Raw genomic sequence first — 13,632 nt, forward strand, 5'->3', positions numbered from 1 at the left:
ATGTTTGATCGTTTTCCCTTCTCAGTGACACCCCAGCCAGCTGATACCAATCATGGATGCCTTTATTATTTGGACCTTCCGCCTATACTTTGGACACTTCACATGTGGATCCAGGCTGGGTTGTAGGCACTCTCTTCCAAGATCCAGAGGTGCTGAGGGGCCTGGAGAGCTTCCAGGAACATCTCAAACACCATCTAAGGACCAGTACTTAGGGTCCAGCCTCAGAGGCTGAATCTGTTGGCTGAGAGCCTTCTGTCTTCTCCTGATCTGTCACTATTTGCCACACTTTCTCCCACGCTACCTCTGAAGGCTCAGGTGGACGGGTCCCGCGCAGAAACAGGCCTGAGGAGGAAGAGGACAGGTAAGGGAGCTGAGCAGAGGCGAGAACTCCCCCAGGGAGGAGGAGGAGGGTCACCTTGCCACAGTCGCAGGCTCTGGGGCTCCGCCGAGGGCCAGATAGCCAGGGGGTTGGGGACGTAGAGCGGGTTCCGGAGCTTTCGTTGCTCTTTTGGCTGACTGAGCCCAGACCACAGGGAGTGTGTTCGAGTTCTCACTTCACACAGGCATCTGGAGGGAGTGAGACCATGAGCTTCCAGACTTGGCTGTATAGGATTCTGGGTGGGGACCCTGGTTAGTAGGGTGACAGATCCCCCAGGGCAGTGATAACACCTGCAAATGTTACTGGGAGTCAGATCCTGAACTATGATAAAGCAGGAACAAGGCAAAGTCCTAGCTCTTAAGGAGTTCTGCTTATCTTTGCCTGAAAGGATCATGGAAGGCTAATTAAGAATGTGCCATTTGAGGGATTTCCCTTGCAGTCCAGTGGTTAAAAATCTGCCTTTCAATGCCGGGGATATGGGATCAGTTCCTGGTAAGGGAACTAAGATCCTACATGCTACAGAGCAACTAAGCCTGGGCACTGCAACTACTGAGCCCATGTGCCACAACTATAGAGTGTGCACCACAAAAGATCTCCGTGACGCAACGAAGATCCCACATACTGCAACTAAGACCTGATGCAGCCCAATAAGTAATGAAAAAATTTAAAAAAATGTACCATTTTAGCTGGGTCTAGCAGCAATTCACCAGGTGTGCAAGAACATGGAAATACAAAAACAAAAGGAAGTGGGAAAGGGCTCAATATGAATACTGATAGGTCTAGACTGACGAGTTTAAAAGAGAAAAAAAAGATGAAGATACTATAAGCAGTGAGGAAGCTATTCCAATGGTCTACATGGAAAGGAAAGTCTGGATTAGGGAACTAGAAGGGGCCTTGGATGGGAAAGGACAGAAAAATTCTTAAAAGAAAAGCTGAATATGAAGGATGGGGAGAGAGGTAAAAAGTTTCTAACCTGGATAAGCAGAATTAGTGAAAACAACAGGACGGGGAGGCCACTGGGCAAGAAAAGATCACTAAACATATGATCGCCTTCCTGGAGAGGACTGAACCCTCCCTCCCCTTGTCTCAGTCTGATGAAAGAAAGATGGCTAATGGGAGCAACAAGTCAACCAAATAATGAAAGCAACTACCACTTGTGTGCCCACTGTTAAGTACTTGCTAGGCTTTAACTCAGCTAATCCTGTCACACACACATATAGCCCACCTCTAAATTATGGTGACTGTTATGATCACCTCCTTGCTACTATGGAGAAGGAAATGGCAACCCACTCCAGTATTCTTGCCTGGAGAATCCCATGGACAGAGGAGCCTGGTGGGCTACAGTCCGTGGGGTCTCAAAGAGTCGGACACAACTGAGCGACTTCACTTCACTTCACTTCCTTGCTACTGATGAAACAGACTCAGGGTTGCTTTTGATCATCCATTAGGTGAATGGTGAGCCAGACTTTGAGCACAACAATTTGACTCCGCTTTCAACGTCCAATCTATTGCTTCACTAGAATCAACCCTGCAAAGTGGTAGAGAGCCCCAGAAATGATTTTGGCAGCAATTTCCCCGTTCAGTCCTTGTTTTTAAGCTAGGAGTGCATGGTTCTTGGCTGTGGACAGGGTAGGTAGGTCTGAAGGACAGACCGTGGACCCACTCATTTCTAACTTTGCAGAAGTTAGGGAAACATGTGAGATCCGGAGGCAGGAGCGGAGAAGACACACGGTTTTTCTACAAGAGAAACTCAAAAGGGAAAGATACCTTCTTTTTTGGAGGGGAGGGAGGAGGGGCAGTCTTAGTTCCCTGACCAGGGATTGAACCCAGTCCCAGCAATGAAAGCCCTGAGCCCTAACCACTGGACCACCAAGGAATTCCCAAAGATGTCTTCTAAGTAGATACCCACCCCGCCCCTGCCTTGTGCCTGCCCTCTGGCCCACCTGGACAGCCCCTTAGCTCACCTCTCCTTTTCGTTGTTGCACAGGAAGGTGCCAAAAGGGGAGGCATAGGCGTGATCAAACAGCGCCAGTAGCATCCCCTCCCCAAACTCCAGCGACAGCGGGAACTGGCGGCCCAGCTGCCACACACAGTCCAGGAAGAGGAGAAAGGTGGGGGCCTCGTGTTTGGGGCGGGCGTGGGAGAAGGCTGAGTGAGCACAGCGCAGCTGGAAGGGGTGGCCAGCCTGGGGAAGGGGCAGAGTGATGGGCATGAGGAAGTGGGGTTTCTGGATAGAGGGGGGTAGGGCTGGGCTGGGCGGCCACTCACCTGGACCCACTCTCGCTCTATTAGTTCCTGGAATCCAGCCATGGTCCGGCTCAAGGGGTCTAGGATGAGTTGGGCCAGTGAAGTGATGAGCAGGGTGCTGTCTGTGCCTTCAGCCCCATGTACCAGGACACAGGCCCCTTCCCTGTGGGCCCAGGGCTCATCAACAGTGGCCTGTTCTTCCCTGCCTGGAGTGGCCAGGTCAGGAATAGAATGGCCCCATTTGAAGGCTACCTTTGCTTGCTTACTGAGACATGGCTTTGCATCCAGGCATGGAGAGCCCTGCCCACCCTGCCCTGTTCCCTGTCTTGTAGGGCGGTGGTCTTACTGTTCCATGCTCTGGGCTGCTAGGCAGGCGGTGCTCAGAGTCTCCTTCACATGTGACAGCCAGCGGCAGCTCTCTAGTCGATTAAGCCAGCGGTCCATGCTCTGCTCCAGGTCCCCGCAGGCCTCCACCAGGCGCACGAAGCTCTCCTGTAGGGGCCGCCCCCTGTACAAGCGGGAGTCTGGTCATTGTTCCTCCAGTCTAAAGCTCTGGTGAGCACAGCCTTGGAACAAGGGCTCCAGGCCAGTGAGGGAGACACAGAGCCCTCAGAGGAGCCCATCTGACAAGAGGGACACAAGACCCTTTGGAGAGCCCACCTAATCTGATGGAAGTGACTCCCTAACCTTGAGGATTCCCCAATCTGCTGGAGGAGACCCAAGACCCTTTGGGGAAACCTAGTCTCTTGGAGAGGCATAGCATTGCCTCCTGGAGAAACAATACTCTGTTGTTGTTTAGTCATTATGTCCGATTTTTTGCGACCGCAAGCAGCATGCCAGGCCTCCCTATCCCTCACTGTCTCCCAGAGTTTGCCCAAGTTCATGTCCATTGAGTCGGTGATGGTATCCAACCATCTCATCCTCTGTGCTTCCCTCTTCTCCTTCATGGATCACAGCCTTGTCATGGCGAAGGGGCTTATGTAACTCAATGAAGCTATGAGCCATGCCATGCAGGGCCACCCAAGACCAGCAGGTCATAGTGGAGAGTTCTGACAAAACATGGTCCACTGGAGGAGGGAATGGCAAACCACTCCAGTGTTCTTGCCACGAGAATCCCATGAACAGTATAAAAAGGCAAAAAGATAAGATATTGAAAGATGAGCCTCCCAGGTTCGAAGGTGTCCAGTATGCTCCTGGGGGAGAACGGAGGGCAATTACTAATAGCTCCAGAAAGAATGCCCTAGGAAACTCCCAATTTGATGAAGGTGTCACAGTCCCCTTGATGTACCCCAGCCCAATGGGAGCTACACAGTACTCTCTTGGGAGAACCAGTCTGACAAGAGGTATAGAATACTCTTTGGATTCTGGAATCTTCCCAGGAACTGTTCTAGATCACCAGGAACCTTCTGCCAGAAAATCTAATTGGTACTTTTTTCAGGCTTGTTTAAAAGCCTTCAATGACTCCCCATTGCCTTTAGGATAAAATCTAAGCCCATAATCATGGTACTCAAGACCCTTGCTCTGGCCCAGGTCGCCCCTTTAGCCTCCCTACCTCCACCTCACGCTCCACACTCCCACCACACTGTACTGTGCGTGCAAAGTTGCTCAGTCGTGCCCAACTCTTTGTGACCCCGTGGACTGTAGCCCACCAGGCTCCTTTGTCCATAGGATTCTCCAGGCAAGAATACTGGAGTGGGTTGCCATGCTCTCCTCCAGGGGATCTTCCTCGACCCAGGGATCGAATCCACATCTCTGCATTGGCAGACTGGTTCTTTACCACTAGCACCACCAGAGTCCAAAACAGGGCAACTGGCTAGGCTGCCTGCTGCTACACACCTGGAAGGTCTTCCACCTGGAATGTCCTTCTCCCAGCCTCTGGCTTGCCGCTCCTGTGTTTCAGATCTCACTAAAGCACCCTATTCTCAGGGAAGCTTTCGTAGGATGACCTGTTCTAAGAGGGGAGTGCCTCCAGTGCTGCTGCTTATCACACTGAACTATAATTGCCCGTTTACTGCTGATCTGCCAGCCATGTCTGGGCTGGCCACCATCTCAGCCTCTCTGCTGGGTCAATCAGTCAAATAAATGAATAAACAGTTTTGTATTCTGGATAGGGGAGCAGTCCACTCTCCTCAAAGCACAGAAGTCCCTCAGGATCTCCTCTTGGTACTACCAGCACCTGGAGACGGCGGGAACAGATAACAACTGTGTGGGTACAGCCCTCAGGGCACGGCTGGGACCAGTGCAGAGAGAGAGAGAGAGAGAATGTGTGTGTATGATGAAGCTGTTCCTGGAAGACAAACTTCAGTTTAATGTAAAGAAGAAATTTCTCTTTTGAGGCAAAGTTGGGATGCCTAGAGAGGAAAGAGCTTTGTCAGTGGGTGCCTGCAAGTGGCCATGCCCACCTGGCAGGATGGCTACCAGAAAAGATCAAACAGTCTTGGAAGTTCCTAGAAGACGCCAGTCCCCCACCCCCATCCATAAAGAGTCCTAGAGGAAAGACCCTAGGCGGGCATGAGAAAGCCCCTTACGTCTCCAGGAGCCGGTGCAGTCGTTTCCAGCCAGGGTAGGCAGCCTTGGCCTCGGTGCCTCCACCAGTCATGCGGGCCTGTTTGGCGGCCTGGGGCGAGCGCGTGTCCACGATGAAGCCCCGGGCCCCGGGCCGAGCCCCCGCCAACACAGCTCTCAGCAGGTCCTCGTCCTCAGAGCAACGCCGCTTCTGGGGCCCAGTCAGGGGCTGACCGGCACGTAGCAGCACCTGCAAACAGGGATCCAGCTCCAGAAACTGTACCCACCCAGGCTTGGTTCAGGAACTTCGCTCAGAGCATCCCTTGGGCCGCGTGTACACACTGGAGAGGATCTAGAGCTGGCTGGGTCAGGCTAGATGGAGCTCAGGAACCTTACGGCCTTCGAATCGGGTCTCAGTGGGTTGTGGCCAGAGCGGGAAGGGACCTGAGAGTAGGCCGTGGGCGGGTCACGGGTGGACAAAAGAAGAGGAGGTTTCGGGGAGGGGGCCAGACCAGCCGGAGGCGGAGCCAGAAGCGGGAAGACTCCGAAACTGCGGAGAAGGGCGGGGTCAGCACCGGTGAAGGCAAGCTTGAGCCGAGGGGGCGGGGCCATGTTCCGGCAGGGACCGCAGAAGAGCCGGCCAGTGCAGAGTGGAGCCAAATAGGGAGGCAGAGGGTCCTAGCCGCGGAGTCTGGGGAGGGGCGGGGCTCACGGTTCCGCTGGGAGCGTGGTAGTAGCTGAGCACAGGGAAGCGGCCTCCCTGGCGGAAGCGGGCGCTACGCGCCAGGGCACTGTCGTCCACCGCGCGAGGCACGATCACGGCGCGGGGGTAACTGGGGCACAAGCTGAAGTCCTCGTTCGCCTCGCTCAGCCGCCACGCGTTGGTCTGCGGCACAAGGACGAGTGAAGACCCGGTCTATGGCACCCGAGGAGTGCCCAGTCCCCGCGCCCCTTCCAGACCTGGCTCTCCCATATCCCCAGCCCCGCACGACCGCGCCCACCTCGCGAGCTACTCGCTTGTAGTAGCATTCGGGAGGGTGGAAGTGCCAGGCGTCGCCTAACCTCAAACCTTTGGGACGGTAGAAGAACGGAAAGGAGGTGATGACCGATTCCAGGGAGGACAGCGCCTGGGGAAGGAAGTCAAGAGATCTGGAAAAGATCGGAATCCAGCCCTCCGTTCCGCAGCTGCTGCCTCTCCACGCATTCCAGACAACCCTGCATCCCCTTCTGCTCCGGACAAACCTGGACGCTGAGCCCCGTTGAGAGGTAAACCCTGCTGACTCCTCCCGTTATGGGATAGGGCAACTTAAGTGCCTCCGTTGCATCCTTGGCATACCTCGATGGAGCGGGCGATGTCCAGCGTGGCCTCCACGCCCTCTATGTCCAGCTGCAACACTCGCAGGTCCTTACAGCGCAGCGTGATGGTGCCCGAGTCACCCGCGACCCTGGGAATGCACAAGCTTTAGGTTTAATGTCCACTGACCCAGGGGGAGGAGAAAGGAGTTTCTTAGGATTGTACGTTATGCAGCGGGGCACGAGCTCCAACTACGCTAGCCCTTTTCCCTCTCCCTGCCGAGCCACGCGCTCCCCGACTACGGGGACGCCCCCGCCACGTCTCACCGCTTCTCGATGGAGTCAACATTACGCAACAGCAGCAGCCACAGGTCTGGAGTCGCCTGGGGCCCTGGCGACAGCAGCAGGTGGTGGCCGGTGATGCAAAGCGTGCCACGCAGTGGGGGCTCCTCCGGACCCCGCAGGAGCTCGGCTTGGGCCTGGCCTGTGCGGATCAGCTCCGCGAACTCCATTCCTCCAGCGGCCTGACGCCCGGCAGGGCTGGACTCCGAGCGTCAGGCGGGGTGAGCGCGGGCTCTGAAAGGGACAGGAACTGGCTGGGTAGCTGGCGACGCCGGCAGGACAGCTGTTAAGGAGGTCCCTTGGAGGAAGAAATCTCACAGTTTCACAGGAATTCCCCCACCCCCACCCCACTGCTAGCACTTCTTAGTGAGAACCCCGGGACTAGAACCTGTTAGGGAAACCTCAGTTTCAGCATCTGTGAAATGGGGGAGAAAAATCTTGCTAAAGTCCTTTAAGACCTCGTGTCTGGATCGCAGGAGGCATTAAAAAAAAAATCTCTAAGGTGCTGGCACTCCCACCGATTTAAAAAACAAAGAAAAATACCCGTCTCTTCTCCTGTACCCTGGTGGGAGGGGTGGAAAGGGTGAGTGTGAAACTAGGAAGTGTCTGCATCCTCTCCTGCAGCTGAGGCTGGGTGGGGAAATCCCTGGGTCCACCTTAAATGCAAGCAGCTGTTTAGCTGGCACCCCTCCCCCACCACAGCTGGCAGTCCCTGCCTGAGGGCGCCCTCTTCGGGGGGCCACTTCTGGTATAGTTCTGCCCTCTGGAGCCCCATCCCTCATCACTCCATCCTTTGACCAAAGGGGAATTGCCTATACACTGAGCTGGGCCCTAGAGACCCAAGGGTGTTTCCTTCACAGGGTTTTCAGTCTGGCAAGAGACACACTTAAGCTGGTAAATTACAAGAGCTTAAATCTATTTACTGGAGGACCCATCCATCCAGATGTTCTTTTATTTCTTAAACAAGGATGCCTACAATGTGTTAAGTGATAATCACTAAGAAAAATAAAAGATACTGCTGCCTTTAAAGAGCCTTCTGGTGTACTAGGTTCCAGGCTTTTGTGTGTATGCAAAACCCTTCTTTCAAATAATGAAGAAATCGTAAGTGGATTCCCCCCACCACACACACACACACACACACACACACACACACACATACATAATATAAACACAAAGTTGGAACTGCTCTATAAAAGGAACTAGATATAAAGAGTATAAATTGTAAAATTCCAGACCAAGAGCATTAGCTGGGATGGGAATTCATTAACAATGCAAATTATAGGCCCTACCCCAAACATACTGAATCTGAATCTCTGGGAATGGGGCAGTCTATTTTGATAAGTTTCCAGGGGATTAGGATCCATGTTAAAGACTAAGAAACATTGGAAAGTATACAAAAAGGCAAAACTAATCTAAGCTGTCAAAAATTAGGGCAGTATTACTGAAACTGGGTTCCCCAGAAACCAAGTTCCCTTACTGAGTTTATGATTAATCACTCTATCCAAAACTTTTTTATTATTTATCCCCTTTGTCTAGTCAAAGCTTTGGTTTTTCCAGTAGTCATGTATGGATGTGAGAGCTGGACTATAAAGAAAGCTGAGCACCAAAGAATTGATGCTTTTCAACTGTAGTGTTGGAGGAGACTCTTGAGAGTCCCTTGGACTGCAAGGAGATCCAACCAGTCCAGCCTAAAGGAAATCGGTCCTGAATATTCATTGGAGGGACTGATGCTGAAGCTGAAACTCTAATTCTTTGGCCACCTGATTCGAAGAACTGTAAATTTGTAAAGACCGTGATGCTGGGAATGATTGCAGGTGGAAGGAGAAGGGGAAGACAGAGGATAAGATAGTTGGATGGCATCACCAACTCAATGGACATGAGTTTGAGTAAACTCCAGGAGTTGGTGATGGACAGGGAAGCCTGGTGTGCTGCAGTCCATGGGGTTGCAAAGAGTCAGACAAGACTGAGCAACTGAACTGAATTGACTTCAATTCTGCGCTGGTGCTGGTGCTAAGTCGCTTCAGTCGTGTCCGACTCTGTGTGACCCCATAGATGGCAGCCCACCAGGCTCCCCTGTCCCTGGGATTCTCCAGGCAAGAACACTGGAGTGGGTTGCCATTTCCTTCTCCAATGCATGAAAGTGAAAAGTGAAAGTGAAAGTGAAGTCGTGCCCGACCCTCAGCGACCCCAAGGACTGCAGCCTTCCAGGCTCCTCCATCCATGGGATTTTCTAGGCAAGAGTACTAGAGTGGGGTGCCATTGCCTTCTCTGCAATTCTGTGCTAGATGAACACTAATCAACCAGAGTCGGAAAACTCCCTGGTGGTCCAGTGGTTAAGACCCTGGTTGGGGAACTAAGATCCCCCATGCCTTGTGCCTAGGCTGAAAACCAAGCAAACAAAAAAACCCCACAGAGTCAGATGTCTAAAATTGCTATTGTTGATAGTATCATTAAGGTACTGAAATTGCTATCCTAGGTGTCATCATTAACATACAAATTCAAGCTGTTTCTCTAGGACAAGGTGATCTCATCAGCCCCTAGCCATGGGCCACCTGGCCAGATAGTCATAAACCAGAGACATTCCTGTATGCAGGTCAGGAAGCAACAGTTAGAACCAGACATGGAACAACAGACTGGTTCCAAATAGAAAAAGGACTACATCAAGGCTGTATATTGTCACACTGCTTATTTAACTTATATGCAGAGTACATCATGAGAAATGCTGGGCTGGAAGAAGCACAAGCTGGAATCAAGATTGCCAGGAGAAACATCAATTACCTCAGATATGCAGATGACACCACCCCTATGGCAGAAAGTGAAGAAGAACTAAAGAGCCTCTTGATGAAAGTGAAAGAGGAGAGTGAAAAGGTTGGCTTAAAGCTCAACATTCAGAAAACTAAAATCATGGCATCCGGTCCATCACTTCATGGCAAATAGATGGGAAAACAGTGGAAACAGTGGCTGCCTTAATTTTTCTGGGCTCCAAAGTCACTGCAGATGGTGATTGCAGCCATGGAATGAAAAGACGCTTGCTCCTTGGAAGGAAAGTTATCACCAACCTAGACAGCATATTAAAAAGCAGAGACATTACTTTATCAACAAAGGTCTGTCTAGAGTCAAGGCTATAGTTTTTCCTGTGGTCATGTATGGATGTGAGAGTTGGACTATAAAGAAAGCTGAGCCCTGAAGAATTGATGCTTTTTGCTGGAGAAGATTCTTGAGAGTCCCTTGGACTGCAAGGAGATCCAACCAGTCCAGCCTAAAGGAGATCAGTCCTGGGTGTTCATTGGAGAGACTGATGCTGAAGCTGAAACTCCAATACTTTGGCCACCTCATGAGAAGAGCTGACTCATTGGAAAAGACCCTGATGCTAGGAAAGATTGAGGGCAGGAGGAGAAAGGGATGACAGAGGATGAGATGGTTGAATGGCATCACTGACTCAATGGACATGGGTTTGAGTGGACTCCAGGAGTTGGTGATGGACAGGAAGGCCTGGCGTGCCATGGTTCATGGGGTCGCAAAGAGTCGGACATGACTGAGGGACTGAACTGAACTGAATTGAAGAGACATTCTGACTCTGAAACTACTATTAAGAAATGTCACAGAAACTTCACAAGGTGATGATTAATCCCAGCCTCTTTGCTCTTCCCCTTTTTTTTTCTTTTCTTTCTTTCTTTTGGCCATACCACGTGGCATGCGGAACTTCCCCAACCAGGGATTGAACCCATGCCTACTGCGGTGGAAGTCTTAACCACTGGACCACTGGGGAAGTCCAGTTCTTCCCCTTTAAAAACAAAAAACAAAAACCTAACACTCAAAGACCAAGTTGATGTGGATCTGAGACTTGTCTCTCACTCCCCTGCTTGCCCCCACTGCAATAAACCCTTACTTTGCTGCAAACACCCTGTCAGAGTTTGGCTTTCTCAACTGTAGGTACATGAGCAAGCTATGCTTGGTTACATTACCCTTAGGAGAGTTGGTCTAGACCAGCAACACAAAGGAGCTTCCTGGGTGATGGTAATACTCCTTTGCTTGATCTGTTTACATCAGTGTGTTCAGTTGGGGAGAATTCACTAAGCCATGTATTTATGACATGTAAATTTTTCTGGGTGTGTGTTATATTTCAATACAAAGCTTTAAAAAGGGAAATACTCTGGTTGAAGCCCTGGGAGGGGCAGGGAGAGGAAGGTCGAGGAGGCCATCCACAGCTCTGCCCTTACCCGGCACACAGTCCTTGTGGGATTTCCAAGGGAACCTAAAGTTCCTTACAATATAGCTTGAAATCACTGATCTGTCCCAACAGAGTCAGTGACTTGTCCAAGGTCCCACAGAGCCAGCACCTGAACCCAAGTCTCCTGACTCCCAAATTGAGGATCTGGACACTATTCCTTTGCTAAAGGGCCACAGTCATGAGTCAGGACTGGGGGCAGTTTGTCAGCCTCCTATCCCCTCCCCAATCCCTTAACTTGGGTCTTGGGAAGAGGGCCAAGACTCTGGTGTGGACGATGCTTTTCTTATCCTGGAGCAACTTCCTTTCTGGGAACTGGGTGTCTCCTTTTGGGCAAAGACAATAAATTTCATCCAAGGGGCCAGAGGCGCAGGGCTCCTCCTGCCCCCACCCGGATGGGTATCACGTGGCTCCTGGGATAGCAGTCCAGGAAAATCCCAGCCCTGGCACACTCAGCCTCCCACACTCATCTGCTTACCCTGACACACTCAAGCCTCCCTGACCCACCTTGAACATTCACCATTGCACACTCCCTGGCACATTTCTTTCACCCTCAGCTTCTCCCACCTCTTCTTGGGTCATACTGCCAGCCTTTCCCTAACCCCAGAGCTGCAGCCTTTCCCTGTCACTGCTCACCCCCTACCATGTCCCTGGGACCATTAAGATTCCAGGCAGTGGGTGAAGACGAGGAGGATGAGGAAGCAGAGAGCTTGGACTCTGTGAAGGCGCTGACGGCCAAGCTGCAGCTGCAGACACGGCGGCCCTCATACCTGGAGTGGACAGCCCGGGTCCAGAGCCAGGCCTGGCGCAGGGCCCAAGCCAGACCCGAGCCCGGGGGACCTGGGGCCATTTGCGGATTCGACTCAATGGACTCTGCCCTTGAGTGGCTCCGACGGGAGCTGGTGAGTCTGGTGGGGTGGGCAACCTTGCAGAGGGCCTTGAGGGCAGTCCTCAGGGCCCAAAACCCCGGGTATGGGGAGGGGATGAGAATGACCCTGCCTCCAGCAACTGCCCTCTTCTGTGGCTTTGTCCCAGGGTTGAGGAGCCAGGAATGGACTTGTCCAGTGTTTTATTCAGGGAGCCTTACTGAAGAAGGAGTCCATCAGTCTACTGATCTTGTGCTCCCGTGGCTCAGGACAGAGTCCTGCCCTTGGGGGCCACCAGGGATGGCTGGGGAAGGCATGGCCTCCCAGTCTCCTCTGCAAATTGCTATACCCCAAAGATACAAAGGAGGCACTAACCACGCTGTCCCCAGAGGAGGCCAATATTAACTAGGTGGCTCTTAATCTAATATGTCCAAATATAAAAATGTCCAGCCTCCAGACTGGAGATTCCATCTAGTTGATCTAAGATCAGGCCCCAGGTACCTGTACTTGTTTAGCTTAGTTTTAGAGCAAGATCTATGAGATGGGCTGTATAGAGCTGGGGTATGAGGGGGTAGGAAGGACATAGCCAGGGCAAAGCCCCCGGGGTGTTGACCGGAAGGGAAGAATGGAGGTTCAGCGGGCTCATGCCCCCTCTCGGCCGCAGCAGGAGATGCAGGCACAGGACCGGCAGCTGGCAGGGCAGCTGCTTAGGCTGCGGGCCCAGCTGCACCGGCTGAAGGTGGACCAAGTCTGTCACCTGCACCAAGAGCTGCTGAACGAGGCCGAGATGGAGCTGGAGCTGGAGCCCGGGGCCGGCCTGGCCCTGGCCCCGCCACTGCGGCACCTGGGCCTCACCCGCATGAACATCAGTGCCCGGCGCTTCACCCTCTGCTAAGGGATCCCTGCGTGTCTCCTGTACCACCCGCTACCCATTCCCCAGCCCACCTGGGACGAAGGAAGAGAGGGGCGCCCCAGAGGAGCCAGCACCTGGAGAAGGGTCGGGGTAGAGTTGGGGAGATGCTCAGCGCTCTGGGAGCTTAAAGCCCCGGCATCCTGGGGCCCTGCTGCCCGGAAGGGGGAAAAGGGCGGTTTGGAGGAAGGGGAGGAGTTCACAGACCCTTAGTCTCCTCAATAAATCTCTGCTTCCCAACAAGGTCTCTGCAGTCCTTTATTCAGGCCCGGGTTCACTGTCTCTCTGGTTGCTAAGGCCAGGGAGGGGTTCTACCTCGGGAGAGGAGACTGGCCTTGCGGGTAGAGAAGCTTTGATGGATCCTCACCTCCCCCACAGCTCCACTTCTATTGCTCTGTCTCATCAAGATGAGGACTGGAAAAAAATGTAACAGTCTAAATCACCCCTATGGAATGTGACTCAGATAAATGAGCAGCTGAAGAAAGCAGGATCTTGTAGACCTGGGTTCAATACCAGCTGCAACATTGATTCTATCAGACCTGGAGGAGCTCTCTTAACCCCTGCAGCTGTCTCTTTATCTTTACAATGGAAAATCCAACTCCACAAGCAGTTAGACACATCTTAAGTGAGATAATGTACAGTAAGTCCTCAATAAAAAGTACATTATTATCATTAGCCCCAGTTGTGTTCTTACTGTGGTTCTGGGGCCCAGAGATGAACTGTGAAGTGCTCAGGTTCATAGCAAGGGGGTGGGGCCTGCAGCCGGGACTCTGGGCTCTGTGTCATTCTGTAGGCCTGTTTTTTAGGTTTTTTTTTGTTTTTTTTTTTTTTTCAAAAAAAACTTCGTGTTTCTCAGCTTTTG

The 13,632-nt window shown here is 52.3% G+C and overlaps 2 protein-coding genes across 3 annotated transcripts; one reads left to right on the forward strand and one right to left on the reverse strand.

Moving 5' to 3' along the window:
- LOC102188268 (myotubularin-related protein 9) lies at positions 45-8,307 on the reverse strand. The gene is made up of 10 exons (XM_013973615.2): positions 6,752-8,307; positions 6,468-6,576; positions 6,133-6,258; positions 5,844-6,017; positions 5,155-5,381; positions 2,973-3,134; positions 2,648-2,789; positions 2,344-2,564; positions 416-567; positions 45-342 (listed from the first exon to the last, which is right to left on the reverse strand). Exons 1-10 carry the CDS (start codon positions 6,934-6,936, stop codon positions 209-211), a joined length of 1,632 nt encoding a protein of 543 aa, XP_013829069.2. The 5' UTR covers positions 6,937-8,307; the 3' UTR covers positions 45-208.
- On the forward strand, positions 10,259-13,422 carry FAM167B (family with sequence similarity 167 member B). Of its 2 annotated transcripts, none has more exons than XM_005676707.3 (2): positions 10,259-11,896; positions 12,528-13,422. In XM_005676707.3, the coding sequence occupies exons 1-2, from the start codon at positions 11,639-11,641 to the stop codon at positions 12,753-12,755; spliced, it is 486 nt and encodes a 161-aa protein (XP_005676764.1). In that variant the 5' UTR covers positions 10,259-11,638; the 3' UTR covers positions 12,756-13,422. The 2 variants fall into 2 exon arrangements, with proteins under 2 accessions (XP_005676764.1, XP_005676763.1); XM_005676706.3 differs by having other exon boundaries at positions 10,863-11,896; positions 12,525-13,010.

Source organism: Capra hircus, chromosome 2 (assembly GCF_001704415.2).
Source record: "Capra hircus breed San Clemente chromosome 2, ASM170441v1, whole genome shotgun sequence".
Taxonomy (NCBI): Eukaryota; Metazoa; Chordata; class Mammalia; order Artiodactyla; family Bovidae; genus Capra; species Capra hircus.

What these genes read in the sequence shown, in the direction of transcription:
- LOC102188268 (XM_013973615.2), bottom strand. Translation starts at nt 6,936, where the DNA reads ATGGAGTTCGCGGAGCTGATCCGCACAGGCCAGGCCCAAGCCGAGCTC. An exon ending in ACAAGCGAGTAGCTCGCGAG is followed by an intron (nt 6,018 to 6,132) that starts GTGGGCGCGGTC and finishes CTTGTGCCGCAG; the next exon opens with ACCAACGCGTGGCGGCTGAG. An exon ending in ACCACGCTCCCAGCGGAACC is followed by an intron (nt 5,382 to 5,843) that starts GTGAGCCCCGCC and finishes CCCTGTTTGCAG; the next exon opens with GTGCTGCTACGTGCCGGTCA.
- FAM167B (XM_005676706.3), top strand. Translation starts at nt 11,639, where the DNA reads ATGTCCCTGGGACCATTAAGATTCCAGGCAGTGGGTGAAGACGAGGAG. An exon ending in AGTGGCTCCGACGGGAGCTG is followed by an intron (nt 11,897 to 12,524) that starts GTGAGTCTGGTG and finishes TCTCGGCCGCAG; the next exon opens with CAGGAGATGCAGGCACAGGA.